This window comes from Mustela nigripes, chromosome 13 (assembly GCF_022355385.1).
Source record: "Mustela nigripes isolate SB6536 chromosome 13, MUSNIG.SB6536, whole genome shotgun sequence".
NCBI classification, from domain to species: domain Eukaryota; kingdom Metazoa; phylum Chordata; class Mammalia; order Carnivora; family Mustelidae; genus Mustela; species Mustela nigripes.
In genome coordinates, this window is record NC_081569.1 from 108,031,104 (window position 1) to 108,050,660 (window position 19,557).

General features: G+C 34.8%; 1 protein-coding gene across 1 annotated transcript; it reads left to right on the plus strand.

Annotated features, from left to right (window-relative positions):
• The first annotated feature begins 2,229 nt into the window (after positions 1–2,229).
• Positions 2,230–17,339, plus strand: LOC131999440 (large ribosomal subunit protein P1-like). Its single transcript, XM_059372149.1, has 2 exons — positions 2,230–2,321; positions 16,955–17,339. Exons 1-2 carry the CDS (start codon positions 2,230–2,232, stop codon positions 17,337–17,339), a joined length of 477 nt encoding a protein of 158 aa, XP_059228132.1.
• Positions 17,340–19,557: the final 2,218 nt, after the last annotated feature.

Sequence of the window (19,557 nt, forward strand, 5' to 3'; positions counted from 1 at the left end):
GTGTCTGTGTTGTGCTCTGCTCGCTACAATTGTAGCTACTGAGACACTGACAATTCTGAAACCTAACCAGGCACATAGTTCCAGTTCTGTGATTAGGAGCCAGTTCTCCCTGGGATTGATTCTCCACAGTTCTTAATTCCATTTTGTGTGAACATGTTTCTGTCACTGAGTTATCCTTCCTTTCCCATAAAAAAGGAGACTGTGTAGGCAACTGAGTCATTTTCTCAGACTCTCTCCTGCCTGCCTGTAGGGATTTAGAGATCCAAATGCTATTTTGCATTTTGTATTGCCTTTGTCCTGCTCTGTCCACACTGATACAATTACCTTAAACATGATATGGGCTTTCTGTGTACCAATCTGTAATTGATCTCATTAGATAGAGATCAAACCCACAAATCTTTTTTGAGATAACCTTTTTCTAATTTTTTACCTTGTGTTCCCTATGAGACTTTTATGGAATAATTCTCCTAAGTTTCATGGGGACCTGTTGTTTAATTGGGGGGAGTGTCTGCCAGACATGCTCTTAAAATCTTTAGAAGGCTTTTTTTTTTTTTTTTTTTTTGGTCTGTTTGAAATGATCTGTGCAACACAAAGTTAAATTTTTCTCGGGTCTTAACAAGGAATCTTACAGGTAGGTTCACTCTGGATTTGGTCTTTGCCCTGAAGTCATTTCTTAATTTGAACATTGCATTTTATTTTATTTTTGCTGCTTGGAGAAACTGGGAGTATGAAGTGATCTTATTGTACAACTCAGCAAGTACTGAGTCCTTTATATTTCCTCCAAATTTTACTGTTTTATAGTTTACCTGTGTATGCCTCTAACCTGTCACACATGGTTGAAAGAGCTTATACTTCCAGTACTTTGCCCCAAAACCTTAGCCAGATCCATCAATTCCCAAGGTACACTTTGTATTTTCGGTAGTAGCATAATTAAGAGTTTTTGTTAAACATTCTGCCACTACATGAAGTGAATCTCTTTTCCTCCAGCTTTTAATAACATTTTCCTCAACTTTTTTGAAGCCCTACAGGGGCGCCTGGGTGGCTCAGTGGGCTAAGCCTCTGCCTTCAGCTCAGGTCATGATCTCAGGGTCCTGGGATCGAGCCCCACATCAGGCTCTCTGCTCAACAGGGAGCCTGCTTCCTCCTCTCTCTCTGCCTGCCTCTCTGCCTACTTGTGATCTCTGTCTGTCAAATAAATAAAATAAAATCTTAAAAAAAAAATACCCTTTGAAGCCCTACGAACAACCTCCTTGAGGTCTGCCCAGGTTCCATTCACGATCTCATGTCTACTCAGCTGCTCCTACCACTCACCCAAAGCCAGTGCCAGCTGTTTTATTTATTATTTATTACTTAATTAATTAATTTATTTTTAGCTGTTTTATTTTTATTTTGGGTGTGTTGGATCTATCTCTTTAATGTCAAGGAAAATTATTTTTTAAACTTTTTTGAGGATAGTTGATACCTAATGTTACATTAATCTTAGGTGCACAACACAGTGATGCAACTGATCTACGTGTTATGCTCTGCTCACCACAGGTGTAGCTACCATCTGTCACCATACAACACTATTACAATACCACTGACTATATTTCTAGGCTATACTTTTCTTCCCTGTGATGTATTCATTCCACAACTGGAATCTAGTTTAGGTTTCTGTTACAGATACAGTCTTCTTTGAGACACCAAATTTTGTTCTGATTCTCTGTTACTGCATGAAAAAATAACTGAAGACTTTATAGCTTAATAGAGTGATGGTTTTGTGGGTCAGGAATCCTCAGTGGCTGGAGGCCTGCTAGGCCTCACTTGTGTGATCTCAGGGCTTGTCCCTAGGATTTCTGCATGTGGGCTATTAGTTCTTCCTCATAGCATGACCCCCTCAAGGCTCTTGTATAAGCACACCCCAGTGAGCAAGGCAATAGCTCCCTTTCCTTTTGTGACCTAGCTTCAGAAGTCACTTACCATAATTTCCCTATAGTCACAAATTCTCCCAAACTAAGGGGAGAGGACATAGATGGACCCCACCTCTCAATGAATTTGGGACTGTTTTAAAACTGCCATGATGACTTTGGCTTATTTCAATCATACTTATAAAATAAGGTTTTAAGTTTCTTAACCATGAAGTCTGAGTTTCCTACAAAAATGTTCCAGGAACCCAATTCTCACCTGAGAAGAAAGTACTGTGGTGCTAATTTGAATAGCTGTATTATGGACTTTTAAGCACCTGATGACATGGTAGAAGGGTATCTTCACCACCTCTTCTTCGGCCTTCCTGCTCTCCTAAAACAACAGTTTGGACCAGACTCCAAAGATCCAAATTCCCTGTATGTGAAATCTTTCTGCTCAGTTAGTCCCTATTTCTGACCATGGTCTCTTAAAACAAGGGATATTTTACATCAATTACACTAAATGATATGATCTTTGAGCAACCTGACCTTCTACTCTGAAGAGTATTTCCATTTATACAATTGACTTCCTTGACCCCATGAAGGACCTGAAATTGAAGTCATTTCATTTCATCTATCCCTTAGCATAAATATCTCATTGGAGTAATGTGTTCATTATAACAGGTGAAAGGGGACATTATGGCTGCTTGGTAATAACAGACTACAAAAGAGTCCTGATGACTATGAAATTCCCATAATCTTGATCTTATTTCTGCAAAGGGAATACAAAACACCAACATGCAAATGAGAAGGTTGGTCATCAAGAAAAAAATTTGTTTTTTTTCTTTTGGTCATTTTTATTTAAAAAGCTGACCAAAGTTTCAGGCTTTTATATGAAAATAAAGCACTTAGTTGAAGTACTGCTTCATTGTTAAAAACAGTTTTTAATGATGTGTCATTACATTAAACTCTTGGGTTAAATGTACATTTCAACTTAATTTCACTACCTATATCCATCGCAACTATTTGGTATCATAACAGGTGCACAGACTATGAATTTAAAGTGAAGATTTTTGCTTTGAATTTTAACTCTTTTAATGAGCACACACTTTAACTTTCAGTTGATAGCCTAATAAGACTGGCCAGACCCAGATCTACCTACAGGTTTAATTAGGGGGTAAGTAAAGACTTCCATGACTCTGACTTTCTCACACTATATAAAATAAGAAAAATCTAGGTAGTTAGAGTCAGAGGAATTGGCATCTTAGATCTTTATCTTTCTTATTCAAAAGTTACTTTAAAATACTCTTAGTTCATACTCATCACATTCTTCAACTCATAGAGGCACAAGATTGTATAGTCTGACCTCTTATTTCAGTATTTTGTATTAGCAAATAGAAACCACTGATGCAACTTAGTAGGTATAATAAATTACATACAGGATAAAACAGGAAAATACATTGCTCTTACCAACTTCTCTTAGCCTTATGGCTAATTTTGTTAACCAGAGCCCCACTTGGCACAGTTGTCTTTATTCTTTACCTGAAACTAGTTTAATTAACTAAAGCAAGTCTATGAAAAGAGGTAGTTTCTACCTACAAAATGAGGCAGGAACTTACTAGAAATTGGGTGCTTCTTTTTCTACAATGAAAGAAGGAATCACTGTGTGCAGACTGTGATCTGATTGATTGATTGATTAATTGATGCATTCATTCATTTATTCATTGATTAATTCATTCATCCAATAAACATCTCATATTATAAATCATGTGTCATGCAGAGAGGACCTTCTGTATGTGCTTATCCTGACTTTTAAGAAGTACAAAGATTTTACTTCTTTAATTTAGGACAAATGAGAGATCAGACAGCTATAGATTTTGATGGACTTCCAGAAAATCCTAGAAGAAGAACTCAAGAAGAATGGCTGTCTTTTTTTGTTTGTTTGTTTGTTTCAAGTTTTTATTTAAATTCTATTTAGTTAACATATAGTCTAATATTGGTTTCAGGAGTCGAATTTAGTGAGGAGTCTCTGATGTGTCAGCACCTGGGCTTGTAGCTGGGGTGATACTTGATTTTATAATAATAGCTGGTACTTTTTTCTTTTTTCTTTTTTTTTAAAGAGAAGCCCTGATTTTTTCCCTGTTTACTCAGCTTTTTATTTTTTAGGAGGGAGGTAAAGGCAGGTACAAAATCTGCGACAATATTATATAAGAATTTCTACAAAAGCTCATGACAGGAGAAAACTTGAAAACAATAGAGAGTTCTGGAAAACATTTGCCGTTGAGGAAAGGAAAAGTTAAATTTGCTCTAGAATCACCCAAACCTGAGGTGGGGATTTCATTTTCTTCATCCACCTTTAGAATTTGGACAGGCTTGTGTTGGCAGGTGCACTGACCCAGGTCCATTTGCTGGAGACTGAAAATCTAAGGGAGCTTACTTATCGCAAGAGAATAATGATGTGCTGACCTAGGTTCAGTTCCGTAACTGATGGGCAGGCGGTGATAGGTTCAGTGTAAAGGGTATTAATTGAACTTCCTCATTTTCTTCATAGCCTCTTGCCTAGATTCTAGAGATATAGAAAAGCATAATTAAAATTTTAAAATGTTGTTTTACTAAACTTTAATATTTTAGGATCTTTTTTATTTCAGTGTAACACAGGGGGTTTTTAAATGCTTACCTCCCTCCTGTGTCAGAGACCCCCTGAGGATCTGGAATCTTGTGGTTCAGTTTGTCAATGACAGTATGAGGCAGAGGGTGATATCCACAGGAGCCATGGAAAGAAAGACCTACTAGGAACAGACTTATTTGTGCATACCTGATAAAAACTCCCTGAAGAAATCCAGAACTATAGGGTTTTGATTTTGAGAAGGGAAAAATATTTTCAAAGGGTATATTGCTTCAGAAAGTGTGAGTAAGTCCCAATTACATGTGTGACACTTCACCTACTGAGATGTTAATGAGACTTAGGGGATTTGGGTTATAAAAATAATTGGGAACTGAATTAGTTTTATAGGGCTGTTGTAACAAAAGACTGCCAACAGGGTGTCATAGAACAACAGAATTTACTCTCTCAAAGCTCTGGAGGCTAGAAGTCTAAAATTAAGGTGTCAGTAGGATTGGTTTCTTCTCAAGGCTCTGAGGGAGAATCTGTTCCAGGCGTCTTCTGATGGTTGTCGGTAAGCCTCAGCATTTGTTCTGGCTTGTAGAGGTATCCCTCTAATCTCTGCCTCAGTCTTCACATGGCACTCTCCTTCTGTGTAAATCTCTGGGTCCTCTCCCGATAGTAGGAGAACACTTGGATTTAGGGTCCAATCTAATCCAGTGTAACCTCGTCTTACCTGATTGCTTCAGCAAAAATTCTGTTTCCAAATAAGATTGACTTTGGAGGCCATCATCTGGATAATGTGGACAGTGACTTTTATCTTCTGTCAGAATGTTTATACATTTTAAGCTCCTAACTTGATCAGCAACCCTGAGTCCTCAAAGGGAATGAATGTCTGCGTCAAGTCACGGTTGAAACAAAACCCAGCAGAAGGCATCTTGATACTCTGATCGACAAGATAGGTTTGCTGTGGGAAATTTTGCTTTTAATTATTTCGAATGACATTTTCCTTTCTGCCCATTCAGAAATCCAGAATGTCTTTTGTGTAGAATTCGCTTCTCAGTATGCTTAATTTAAGAAGACTCCTGATAAGTCCATTTATTTTAAAAACGGAACGGAAAGGTTATATCAGATTTCAGAATGAGAGTCCAGAAAAACTGCTTGAATCAAGGGCTTGGGAGGTTAGTGAAAGTCACACATGACAAGATCAGATAGATAAAAGATAACGGGAAGTCTGAGATTCAAAAGCCTGTTTTCAGTTGGCGATCGTTTTCCTTTCCTCCATTCTGAGGATGATAAGGAGAAATCTGTATACAAGCAATTTATTCTTCCAATACTTAAGATCATCATGCTTTTTCCGGCTCTAAAGGAAATGGCAAGAGACCAGAGCCATCTTTGCTGCAGCTCCGTTTGAAGTCTGAACAATCTGCTCCGTTTCCATCTCCTGGAGTTACTTTATATTATTCGCATCTATGCTTCATACTGTTTCCTATCAATGTCCTTTTGCATAATTGATCAGGAACTAAAATTACCTAGATTTGTTATTAGGAAAGTAGATGTTGCTAGCTTCATATAGGTATGCCTTTAACTTTTTTTTCCCTAACACAGCTTCATAAATCCTTCATTAACATAAAAAGCAGTATAAAAAAGGAAAAGGTCTTTAAAAGAATGATGGCTGATGAAGTCATTTGGGATAGCATAAATATGCATTTTTGCTTTTTTCAAACATGGTCACCACTTTATAGTTAGTGGTAAAGGTTTTGTCTACCATAGTTGACTGAATTTTTTAAGCCCAGAATTACACCATATTCATATTTGGGACCCAGATTTTGGCCTTGTGCCTGAAAGAGAACAGTGCTCAGTAAGTGTTGAATTGAGTTGAAAATCATGTTAAGACCATATGTTATTTCCCCAAACAGAATAAGCCTTGTTTTTGTCTCAAAGGAGAAAGTTTGGACTATTTTCCAGGCCTCTTCAGAAGAACAATGTGAAAGATAAGCTCTGAGAGAGGTTTTTCCTCTTTTTAAATTTTTTTTTTTTTTCCAGACACCCTCTTTCGTAGTTGACATGCAGTTAGATCTAACTAAAAGCACCTCACATCAGGTGAGTTTACTCTTTGGGTGAGAGCTCAGAGTTCTGTTTTCCAAAGGAAAAGATAGCTCCAAGAGTGAATTTGGGTTTTACATTCCATCATTCTCATTCTAGTTGTGATTATAAATATAGTTTATTATGTTATTTTATTTCCACTGTATTTACCTTGCATTAGTGCCATAATTATTATAAATTTACATGCATTACAACTTGAAAAAATCTAACTGCTTGCAATTGTTTAAAGAATTATCACCAGTTGATTATTATATCACTGGTTTAAATATAGATTAGTAGAATTCTGGATTTGCTGCATAGGAAAGAAACCTTATGCTAGTAGTTTCCTCCAGTAGCTACTTTCATGCCTAAAACCTAAAAAACACAACTTAACTCATCTTCTGGCATTCAAAACAAAATAAATAAGAAGTGGAAGAAATCCTGTAAACAGTGTTCTTCTATTACTGACAAGAAACACTGTGCCTTTATTCATCCTGAAAACAAGACTCACCCCAGGGAGAAACTGAAGCTCTGGCAGGTGAAGGGAATGTCAGTTTTAGGACTGAGTGAAGCCTGGTTTTCACAACTTCCTCTCACTCCCTCTAGCACTTTCTGAAGCAAAGTCTTGGGCTGTGGGCCAGATGAAAAGCTTGACATGAAATCTGCTGCTGTAATCTAGATCCTTCTAAGCAACACTACTCTGTCATAAAAAGTTTGCTTTCATATATTTAAAAAGTAAAATATTATATTTAAGAATGTTCTAGAATTTATATTTCTGAAGGTCCTTGAGATGATAGCATTTTCAGCCCATAGAATAGTACATTGCCACTGCAAGCTCAAATTCTAATAAACTTTTTCTATTGAAAAATATATTCTCCCAAAAGCAAAATAATAATAATAATAGCTATATCTACCATCTATTTTTTATTACTCATGATCTATCAAATGATTGTGATTCGGCATGTTAGCTATAATGTAACAATTATAAGAGGCTATGGCAGTTTCCATTATGATTATTAGCAGTGTTATGATTCCAGTTAAGTTCATCTTTATGAGAATGCATTTCATAAAAACAAAGAATTGACTAGAACTGTCACTTTTAATGGGAATATGATAGAAAGTTGAACTTCAATATCATCGAATGCAGTATTATTATCATTAATTAGCTCAAGTGCTAATTTTGTAAGAACAAAAAAATGCAAAACTTAACAAAAAACCTTCAGGGACAGCCCACACTTGTCTTCAACTTTCTAGTAGCATATTTGGAGGGTAAAATTCAGTAGTAGTACATTTAGAGGATAAAAATGCTCAATGTGGGCGCCCGGGTGGCTCAGTGGGTTAAGCCGCTGCCTTCGGCTCAGGTCATGATCTCAGGGTCCTGGGATCGAGTCCCGCATCGGGCTCTCTGCTCAGCAGGGAGCCTGCTTCCTCCCCTCTCTCTCTCTGCCTGCCTCTCTGCCTACTTGTGATCTCTCTCTGTCAAATAAATAAATAAAATCTTAAAAAAAATACTCAATATACCACATTTTCGTGTTATTTCAAGTATTTACTCAAGTTTTAGTTTTTGATTTGGACTAGAGGGAAATGTGTACAACCGGAATGACTAAAAGTAATGTCACAGAATCGACTAGTCCTTGAAATATTACGCCATGGCCTTCATAGGGGGCTATTTGTTCTTAAGTGACACTCTGACAATGAATCTTTGCATTTATGTTTCAAAGTACAAAGCAAAACAAAAACAACACTCTGCTGAATTGTATATTGGGGAGAAGATGAAATTCTGGGTATCACAACAAATATTCATGACCACTGAAAACATAAAAAACAATGCCTGAGAATTTCAGTGCTAAAATGTCCTTCAGGAGATTATCTCACCCATCCCAAAACATGAGGTAGTATCACAGCTAAATAATTACCCTATTTGAGACAACGGAGATGCCAATGAATTTTTTATTATCACAGAGAAGTGTTCAATAGCTTTTAGATGTAGGAAATTCTTTTATCTAATGAAGAAGTTGCAGCCTAAGTAAAAGTCCTTTTGGTTTTTCATTGTTATTCAGTGTAATAAAGAGAGAATTTTTATATAGACCGTGAGCAGCATTTGGCTTTTCTATGTCCAAATGAAAATGAACATGTGAAGTATATTTGGGAGTGGCTCTGGAGGAAATGGGCCAGTGTTCCTCAGTCTTTTTTTTTTTTTTTTCTTTTAGACCACCCTCCACATCCAGGCAATGCTTCTCTTCCAAGCTTTCACAGCACTTGGATCTCATTGACAATACATTTGTCAGACTAGGGGATCCTGCTCAGTATAGAAAGGCCATCTTCACACAAATCTGAGAGATAAATGCTTATTTCTCTTAGCATGTATCCCTTTTAATCTATTCACATTTTCTTCCCAGACCACGTTTTGAAGGAATGAGATTCAGAGATACTTTTCCCAATCAAGATTAGTGGCATGTCCTTCTTTTTGCCCTAAACTTACCTCAAGAAGTTTAAACAGGGACTTCCAACCCATTGTCCAAGCAGTTTTAAATTTTATATTTCAAAATATAACTACAAAATTTATTTCTTTGGAAATAAAGTTTATATACAATAAAATGTCCGTGTCTTAAGTGTACAAATCTTGGAATTTTGAGGAATGCAGACACCTGGGTAACTCATACTCATGTCAAAATATAGAACATTTCCATTACCTCAGAAAATTTTTTTGTGGTTTCCCTTCTGATTTATCTTCACCAAAAGCATCTGCTTTTCTGATTTGTTTTGCTTGTCCTAGGGTTTCATATAAATGGAATCACACGATACACAGTCTTACTTTCTTTGGCTTACGTCTTTTGGCATAATGCTTATGAGATTCTCGTATGGTGTGTGTGTGTGTGTGCGTGCGCGCGCGTGTGTTTTGTTATTGAGAAGTTGTCCATTGTTTGATTATACAAAAGTTTGATTATTTTACTGCTGATGAATATTTACATGGTTTCCAGTTTTTTATTGCTACTGTGAATAAAGTTGGCAGAATATTCTTGTACAAGTATCCATCCTGACATGTTTTATTTCTCTAGTAAAGACCTAGCAGTGAAATCATTGGATCACGGGATAGGTACATATTTTTAACTTTGTAGGGAACTTTCAAACTGTCATATTCCTTTTGACTTTTGACTCTCCCACTAATAATGTATGAGAATTTCAGTAGTTGTCCAATTTTACCAAAGTTTGGTACTGACAGCCTTTTTGATTTTAGGCATTCCAGTGATTTAAATGGCATCTCATTATTGTTTTGATATCTGATTTCTGAAAATGAATGGTGTTAAGTATGCTTGCATCTACACATTGGGCATTCACATATCATCTTTTGCAATGTGTCTATCCAAGTCCTTTACATGTTTTTAAAACTAGATTGTTGTCTATTCTTGAGCTATACAATTCTATATTTTGAATATAAATATAATGCTATACAATTTATATTTTGAATATAAATCTTTTGTCAGATATATATTTTATGACTATTTGCCTGTTCATTTTCTTAAAGTTGTATTTTGATAAGAAGTCTTAATTATATCTTACGATTTTTTCTTTTATGGCTATTGCTTTCTGTGTCTGCTTTAGGTATGTTTGCCTAACCCCAGGTCACAAAGATATTCTCATGTTTTCATCAAGAAGCTATGTAATTTTAACTTTAATTTTAGTTTTAGTTTTAAAGAATTTCAATTTTATTTTTAGGTCTGTAATCTTTCTCAATTTTTTTTTAATATGTGAGACAGAGGAGTTGAAGTTCACTTTGTTTTTAAATATATATTATATTCAAAACCCATTTGTTGAAAATGGTAGAATTTTTATTTATTTTTTTTTAAGATTTTATTCATCTATTTATTTGACAGACAGAGATCACAAGTAGGCAGAGAGGCAGGCAGGAAGAGAAGGAGAAGCAGGCTCCCTGCTAAGCAGAGAGCTCAGTGATGCTGGGCTCAATCCCGGGACCCTGGGATCACGACCTGAGCCGAAGGCAGAGGCCCCAACCCACTGAGCCACCCAGGCACCCCAAAAATGGTAGAATTTTTATTGCATTGCTCCATTGGATTGCTTGATCACTGTATCAAAAATCAATTGTGACAACTGAAAAATAGGATGATACACTAACAAGGTGAGGAAGACTGAAGGGTAGAAATAAGAAAGTGAACAGCTTTGCCATTTGGGCAGTTGAGGAGCAACACAGTGGTAGGCTCCTCAGTTTTCTCATTGATCTCCTTATATCTCTAGAAAGCATGCTGCAGAAGCCTCCCATTCTGAAGCCAACAAGCACAGTAACTGAAAGAAAGAGAGAGAGGGGAAGGAAGGAAGAAAGGAAGGAAGGAAGGAAGGAACAAACTTCAATTAAAGGCTTTCCTCTAAGGCCAAGGGCCAACAAAGATGTGGCCCAACAAGAGTAAACCTATTTGCAATACCCACTCTATTCCAATCAGACACCAGTGGAACAACTTCATCTCCACCCACTGTGATTTCCGAATGTCCAAGTGGGAAACTGATCTTTCACCATATCCCTCAGCCCAACAGAAGCAGACAGCATTTGATTCCCGTGTCAGGTTGTGCTGGTGAACCAACAGAAGCTGATGTTCTATTCTTCCTGGCCTGAAAGAGGCTGGGTTCCAGCTCCCCAGCCCAGAGTAGTGTCAGGGAGGGGACCTTCCTCTGCCCTTCAAGGTCCTTCCAGCTGGATTGAGAATCAAATTAACATGATACAGATTAACAGGAGAAAACCACATTTTAGTAGCATACATATGGAGAGTCCACACAGACACAAAAACCCAAAGCCAGTGAAGAAACATGAAGCTTATAATGAGCTAAGGACAGGGAAGGATCTGAGGATGCAAAGGGGACAGAGGCCATTAGATAGGTAGAAGGAGATGTTTTATAAAATGCAGCTTTGTTGAGGTACATGGAGAAAGAAAATTATAAGATCATCTTAAATATTTTGAGTATTTTGATCCAAGGCATGGTATACCTTATTCATACTTAGATCTTATTGGAATTGTTTCATTAGTAATTTATAAAATTATGCATAGAAAGTATGAACTTAATTTGTTACATTTATACCCAAGTATTTTAATTTTAAGTACTTTTATAAGTGAGACCATATTTTTCAAATTTTATTTTCTAATTGTTCATTGCTAGTATGTAAAGATATGATATTTTTGTGTTGGCCTTGTGCTGTATAGCCTTCTTAGACTCATTTATTAACTCTAGTAACTTTTTGGCAGATTCCATGGTCATTTTCATTTAGACAATCTGTGATCTGGAATAGGACCAGTTAAATTTATTTCTGAGATCAGAAATGCCTTTTAGTTCTCTTCTTTACCTTATTGCTCTGGTTATGGCTTATAGTATAATGTTGAATAGGAATGGTGAAGGTAGATGGCTTGCCTTATTCACAACACCAGGTGAACACATTCAGTTTCCAACCATTAATTGATATTTGAGGTAGGTTTTTGTGGACGTTGTTTATCAGATTAAGGATATGCCCTCCTCTTCCTTCGTGATGTGTTTTTATGATGAATGGATCTTGAATTTTGTCAGATTCTTTGCCTGCATCAACTGATAGGATTATATGCTTTTTTTTTTCATTATGTTAATATGGTGGATTACATAGACTGATTTCCAGTATTCCATTCCTGGCATAAACATCACTTGGTTATGTTGTACTGTTTTTTCTGTATGTTGTTAGTTTAGGTTTGCTAGTATATTAGTGAAGATTTCTGTATTTGAGTTGAAGAGAAATATTTTGTCGATATTATGATGTTTTCAAATAATTATCTTTGAGTTTCATTGATCTTCTGTATTTTTTTCTGTTTTCAGTTTTATTGATTAATCATGATTTTTATTTTCCTTTTTCTAGAGTTATTTTGTGTGTGTGGTTTTTTTTTTTTTTTTTTTTTTTTAGTTCTTGAGGTGGAAAATACAGATCATTCGAGATCTTCTTTACTTATAAAACCACATAAAAGTATAAATACTTACGTTCCACAAACTTTTATTTATTGGGACTTTTCATTTTCATTCAGTTCCAGATATTTTCTAATTTTCTTTTTGACACCCTTTTGATCCATGTGCTATTTATAAGTGTGTTGTTTAATTTCCAAGTGTTTGGAGATTTTGTTTCTTTTTGTTATTGAGTCCTTGTTGAAATCCATGTGGTCAGAGAATATAATTTATATGATTTCAATGATTTTAATTTGGTAATGTTTTAGGATATGGTAGTTCTTTTTTAAGATATAGTTTTGATATAAGATGCAGCCTATTTTGGTAAATGATCTACAGGATTTGAAAATACTTGTATTCTGTTGTTGGATGGTAGTGCTTTCAAAATGTATATTAGATGTTTATTGGTATTGATTTTTGTATATACTTACTAACTTTGTATTGGTTACTGAGAAAGGGGTTTTGAAGTCTCCAACTATAAGTGTGTGTTGGTTCATTTTACCTTTCAGTTCTATGAGCTTTTGCACCATCTAGTTTGAAATTCTACTGGTATGTATTATAAGCAAACACATTTAGGATTGGTGTGTCTTCTTGCTGACATGACCTTCTGATTATATGCAATTTCCCTCTTTACCCCTGGTCATTTTACTTGATCTGATATGAATTTTTTTCCTCAGAATATATCCACTACAGTTTTGTATTGATTAGTGTATATATGGATATATAGTATATATAAAGATATAATATCTTTTTATATTCTTTTACTTAAAAAACTTTATAGTGATAAAATATACATACCATTTACATTTTAACCAATTTTAAGTATACAATTTACTAGTATTAAGTACATTCACAATGTTGTGCAGCAGTCACCACCACATCATTCCAAACAGGGTATCTGTACCCATAAGACAGTAATTCCCCATTCTTCCATCCCCACAACCTCTGGTGCATATTTTACTTTCTAAGAATTTGCTTATTTTTGGTACTTCACATACATGGAATTATATAATATTTGTCCTTTTGTGTCTGACTTATTTCACTTAGAAAAGTGTTTTCAATTCTCATCCAAGTGTAGCATGTATCAGAATTTCATTCCTTTAAGGGCTGAATGGTATTCCATTATTTGTATATACCAATTTTGTTTATTCATCTGTTGTGGACATTTAGGTTGTTAACAATCTGTTGGCTATTGTGAACAATGCTGCTCTGTACTTTGGTGTACAGGTATTTATCTAAATAATGCTTTTAGATATATAGTGAGAAGTAGAATTGCTGTATCATACAATAGTTTTATGTTCAGCTTTATAATAAACCACCAAACTGTATTACATAGTGGCCATGTCATCCTATATTCCCTCAAGCAATGCACGTGTTCCAATTTCTCCAACATGCTCACCAACACTTGTTATTTTCTTATTTTTTAATAATATTCTAATGAATGTGAGGAAGTGGTATCTCATTGTGATTTTAACTTTGATTTACTTAATGGCTAGTGATGTTGAGATAGTTTCCTATGTTCACTGGCCATTTGCATATATTCTTTGGAGAGATGTCTGTTCAAGTCCTTTATGCATTTTAAGAATTATCTTTAAAAAATTGTATTTTAGTGGTTGCTGAGTTATAGTAGTTCTTTATGTATTCTGGATATTAATCCCTTAGCAGATATATGTTTTGCAAATATTTTCTCCCATTCTGAGGGTTGCCTTTTTACTTTTTTGATAGTGTCTTTTACTGAAAAAAAGTCTAAAATGTCAAGTAAGCCCAATTTATTTTTCCTTTTGTTGCCTATACTTTGGTGTTATATTCATGTCATTGACAAATCAACTGTCACGAATCTTTTTTCTGTAAAATTATAGTTTTAGTCCTTACATTGAGACCTGTTATCTATTTTGAATTAATTTTGGTATCTGGTGTAAGGGTCCAATTTCATTCTTTTGCATTTGGAGGTCCAGTTTTCCCAGCACTATTTATTGAAAAGACTATCCTTTCTTTATTAATGATCTTGGTGCTCTTGTCAAAAATAACTAACCATATATGTGATAATTTACTTCTCAACTCCATTTGATTCCATTTTTCTATGTATCTATTCCCATGCTAGTGCCACACTTTTAATTATTGTAGGTTTGTAATAAAATCTGAAGTCAAAAAGTGTGCTCTTCCAACTTTATTCTTTTTTTTCAAATTATTTTGAAAGTCCATATGAATTCAAAGATAGATTTTTCTGTTTATGCAAAATCATTGTTGAGATCTTTATAGAAATTACATTAAATCTATAGATGGCTTTGGGTAGTATTGTCTTTTTTTTTTTTTTTTTTAGTATTGTCATCTACCAATATAAAATCTTCTAGTCCATGAATGTGTGATGTCTTTTCGTTTATTTATGTGTCCTTTAATGTTTTACAGGAATGTTTTATAGTTTACAGTGTGTAAGTCTTTTCTATCCTGATTACATTTTTTCTTAAGTACTTTATTATTTTTAATACTCTTTTAAATGGAATTATTTTCTTAATTTCCTCTTCAGATTTCTCATCATTAGTGTATAGAAATGCAGCTAATTTTTGCATGTTGATTTTATAACTTACAGTTTTTGTGAATGTCTTTGATAGCTAACATTTTTATGGAATATTTAGGGGGTTTATATATAAAATTTTGTCATCTGTGAACAGAAATCATTTTACTTCTTCCTTTCCAGTTTGGGTTTTTTTTGTTTGTTTACTTCTCTAAATGCTCTGGCTAGAACTTACAATAGAAGTTGAATTGGAGGTAAACCATATTTGACACTAATGATAATGATAAAATGATATATGTCAGGCAGTAAGCTAAGTCATATTCATGTTCCTATCTATATAGTGAAAAAAATAGGTATTATCATCCCTATTTTAGAGAAAAGGAGAATGAAGCAGAAACTAAATAAGTTGCATGAGACCACATATCTAGAATATGAGAGACCTGTAGTTTGAATCAGATGTGTGTGACTTCAAAAACTACATGATGTCCTATATACTTTGCCTTTATGTCAATTACACAAGCAGTTTCATTCATATATTTTCCAAATTTACATATTTTTCATTTGCTCTGATTTATTTTATATATATGTTTATATATATACATATATACAATATATGTATTTTTCATTTGCTCTGATTTATTTCAAAGGAAGGAGATTTACCTAACCAAAATTTACATTTTGTGGTTATTTGAAGTTTTAAATATTTGCTGTGTGTAATAAGACTGAATGCTAAAATCTTTAATTAGAGCAGATGAATATTCTTCCAAAACTGTGATAAAATCAATCAGGAGTAGTCATGGGTAACTTTTGGAGTTTGCATTATAAATGACAAATCAGCTACACAGCAAATACAAAAGATTCTTTAGGCTCAACTTGTATTTTATCTGAATTACTAATTAAAACCAGACAGAGTGCCTATATTTGTGTGATGATCCATGAAAAATGAAAATAAGTAATTTTGTATTTGTCTTTTAAGAGAAAATACACCATTATAAGAAAAAGCATAGGACAGCATCCTTCCTGGCTTATACCAAAAATGATCCTATATATATGAAAGACCTATAATGGCACAAGTTGTACAGAGCACTGGTTTGGCAAGAAGATCAATCCTGTACTCTGGTGTATGACTGTGACTCAAATTTCCTTATCCTTTCCATAGTTTTATACTCAATCTTTTATTTAACATTCTTTTCTTTCCTAAAATACTTGCTTCCTTGTTCAGCACTTTTCCAAAAGTTCCAGGAAGTTAGCAGCAGCAAAAAGCTCACCTCTGGAAGAATTATTAACTAGTTCAGGAGTTAGCTGATCAAAAAAACAATAGCAGGAATGACAGTCTTGCTTGTAATGAGGCTTTTTAAAAATTCAAGAAAATGAACAGTTCTAATCTGCTAGATTTGGTGTAAATTTCTGATTATCATATATACCTATTTCTGATTATTATGGATAGTGTGTGCTTCCCTGCATACTCTATGTAGAAACAAAACATACATTTAGAAGGCTCTCTGTTAAGCACTAGGTGATATAAATTTATATAAGATTTGGAAACTTCCAACTATGATTTAAGAGTAGATGAAACATAATAAAACTAGCTTTGTGACACAAGAGCTATTTGACTAATTCAGAATTCTGTAGAAAGAAAAAAATTATAATAAGTACTTTTGTCCTGTGTTGTGATATAGCTACACAATAACAGAATAAAGAAAGTTGAAACTAAAGTCATTGAAGAGAATTTTTTTTAAATGGCACAAAAACAAATAAATAACCTAGAGAATTAAGAAAGTCAAATTTAAAATGGAGACAGACTTCTCTCAACTGCTGCTAAAGTACTTCTTGGTCCTTCTAAGGAAGCTAAGGCCACTTTGGGTTGAGGCCCTTACTTCTTCCTATACCTGCATCAAATGCCAGCAGTACCAGCCTGGCACCTGCCTGTACAATAGCCTCCATCTTAGAGATTACCTGCATTTATTTGACCTTCACCATGCACGATGATGAGGTGATTCAGGTCAGGGGAAATAAGCTGAATGCCCTCATTAAATCACCTAGTGTAAATGTTGACCCTTTCTGTTTGAGCTTGTCTGAGAAGTCGCTAGCCAATATCAACATCAGGATCTTCATATGGAATGTTGGGGCTAGTGGGTCTGCCTTGGTAGCTGGTGCTGCCCCAGCAGGAGGTCCTGTTCCCTCCATCACTGCTGCCCCAGCTCAGAAGGAAGTGGAAGCAAAGAAAGAAGAATCTGAGAAATCTGATGATGACATGGGCTTTGGTATTTTTACCACACTTCTTCTGTGACCTGTTCAGTAAAAAGCTGAACTCTTGGGGAGAGGGGAGTAGGAGTGGTAGAAACAGAATTCACAGGAGACATAAAAAGAAAATAGTTTCTTTGTATAAGAAGAAAATTACCGGCAATGAATGAGTAGGAAATATTAGAATAGCATCTAACATTGAAAATATGGGAGTTTAAATACTGTAATAGGGTCACGGGTAGGATTTTTTTTATCTTATGAGCAAAAATAAATAATGTGAAACTTTCAGAAAGAACATCATACATCCACATCCTTTTCATCAGATCCATGTTGAAAAGGGATTTGCAAAATCAGACTATGAGATGGAAAAGAGACAAAATCGTAAACCAAAAACTTGTCACAACCCACGACATGACTGGTAATAGATAGTGGTAGCATAAGCTCTACCAATATAAATAATAGTGAATGCTGTGTTACTGAAAACATTCAAGCATAACTTAAGTGACTATATGTCACTACATTTCAGGGTGTCACAGAGAGTAAGAAATTAGAATAAGTAAATGACTTTTAAGCTTTATTTTAAACCCAAGATATTTTTCTATAATGGTAGTCTTCTTTGTTTATATTGTTTTTCCTGATTCTATTTCCCTAGTTATAAAATTTCATTTATTTGTCTTTGTTGTAAGTATCAATTGAAAAATCTATCACTGTGCCTGAATTTACTACTACATGTTATTTACTGTAGTGAAAATTATGACTAAGGAAATACAAAGAGTGAAAAACATCCTCTCAAGAGATAACGTCTCATGAAATATGCAGCTTGTGTCAAAATTTCATGCCATTATAATTTTTTTCTTATTACAGAATTAAAATATATTCTTTGTAGAAATTTAGAATTCAAATGAAATATAAATCATACTGTGAGCTAAGGAAGGAAAGCATTTTTTTAAAAACTTCTCCCTTCCTCCCCTTTCATTTTTTGAACAGAGGATTAATGTTATAAGCTATATGGTCTGGAATTCTGCTAGGGCATATTTTTTAGTGGCCAGAATCACTGTATTTTTAAAAGTTAAACACACCTTCTGTCATGTGAGGACATAGTGAGAAGACAGGCATTTGAGGAGCCAGGAAGTATGCCCTCACCAGATACCAAATCTGCCAGCACCTTGATCTTGGACTTCCTAGCCTCAGGAACTGTGAATGAATGACAAGATAGAAAAACTTGCCTCAGAAAAGAGAACAAGAGGAAGTACTGAGTGCCAGGGACTAATTCAGTATGGATATAAATAACATGTCAGAACTAGAGTTCAGAATAATGATTGTAAAGATACTAGCTGGGGTTGAAAAGAGCATAGAAGACACTAGAGAATCCCTTTATGGAGAAATTAAAGAACTAAAATCTAATCAAATCAAAATTAAAGAGGCTATTAATGAGATGCAATAAAAAATGGAGGCTCTGTCAGAGAGGATAAATGAGGCAGAAGAGAGAGTTAATGATACAGAAGGAAAATGATGGAGAATAAAGTAGCTGAAAAAAGGGAGAAAAAGCTAATGGATCATGAGAGTAGAATTTGAGCACTAAGTGATACCATAAAGCAAGACAAATTAGAATAATTGGGATCACAGAAGAAAAAGAAGAGAAGGAGGGAGGGAGAAGGTATATTTGAGCAAATTATAGGTGAGAACTTCCCTAATCTAGGGAAAGAAACAGGCATTTAAGTACAGGAGACATAGGGAATACACCTCAAAAATCAATAAAAAGAGGTCAACACCTTAACATATGATAGTGAAGCTTGAAAATTTCTGAGACAAAAAGAAAATACTTAAAGCAGCTCAGGACAAGAGGCCCTTAACCTACAAGGGTAGAAATGTTAGATAGGGAGCAGACCTATCCACAGAGATTTTGCAGACCAAGAACGACTGGTGTGATATATTTATGGTGCAAAATGAGAAAAATTTGCAGCCAAGAGTACTTTATTCAGCAAGGGTGTCATTCAGAATGGAAGGAGAGATAAAGAGCTTACAGGACAAACAGAAACTTAAGAAGTTTGTGATCACTAAACCAGCCCTACAAGAAGTATTAAAGGGGATCTTTTACGTGAAGAAAGAACCCAAAAGTAACAGAGACCAGAAAGAAACAGAGACAATATAAAGAAACATTGACTTTACAGGTAATACAATAGCACTAAATTCATATCTTCAATTACTCTGAATGTAAATGGGCTAAATGTCCCAATCAAAAGGCACAGGTTATCAGTTTAGAT

Coding starts and splice junctions, on each gene's coding strand:
- LOC131999440 (XM_059372149.1), top strand. CDS start 2,230: ATGGTAGAAGGGTATCTTCACCACCTCTTCTTCGGCCTTCCTGCTCTC. Junction 2,322..16,954: donor TCCAAAGATCCAAATTCCCT/GTATGTGAAATC, acceptor ATCAAATGCCAG/CAGTACCAGCCTGGCACCTG.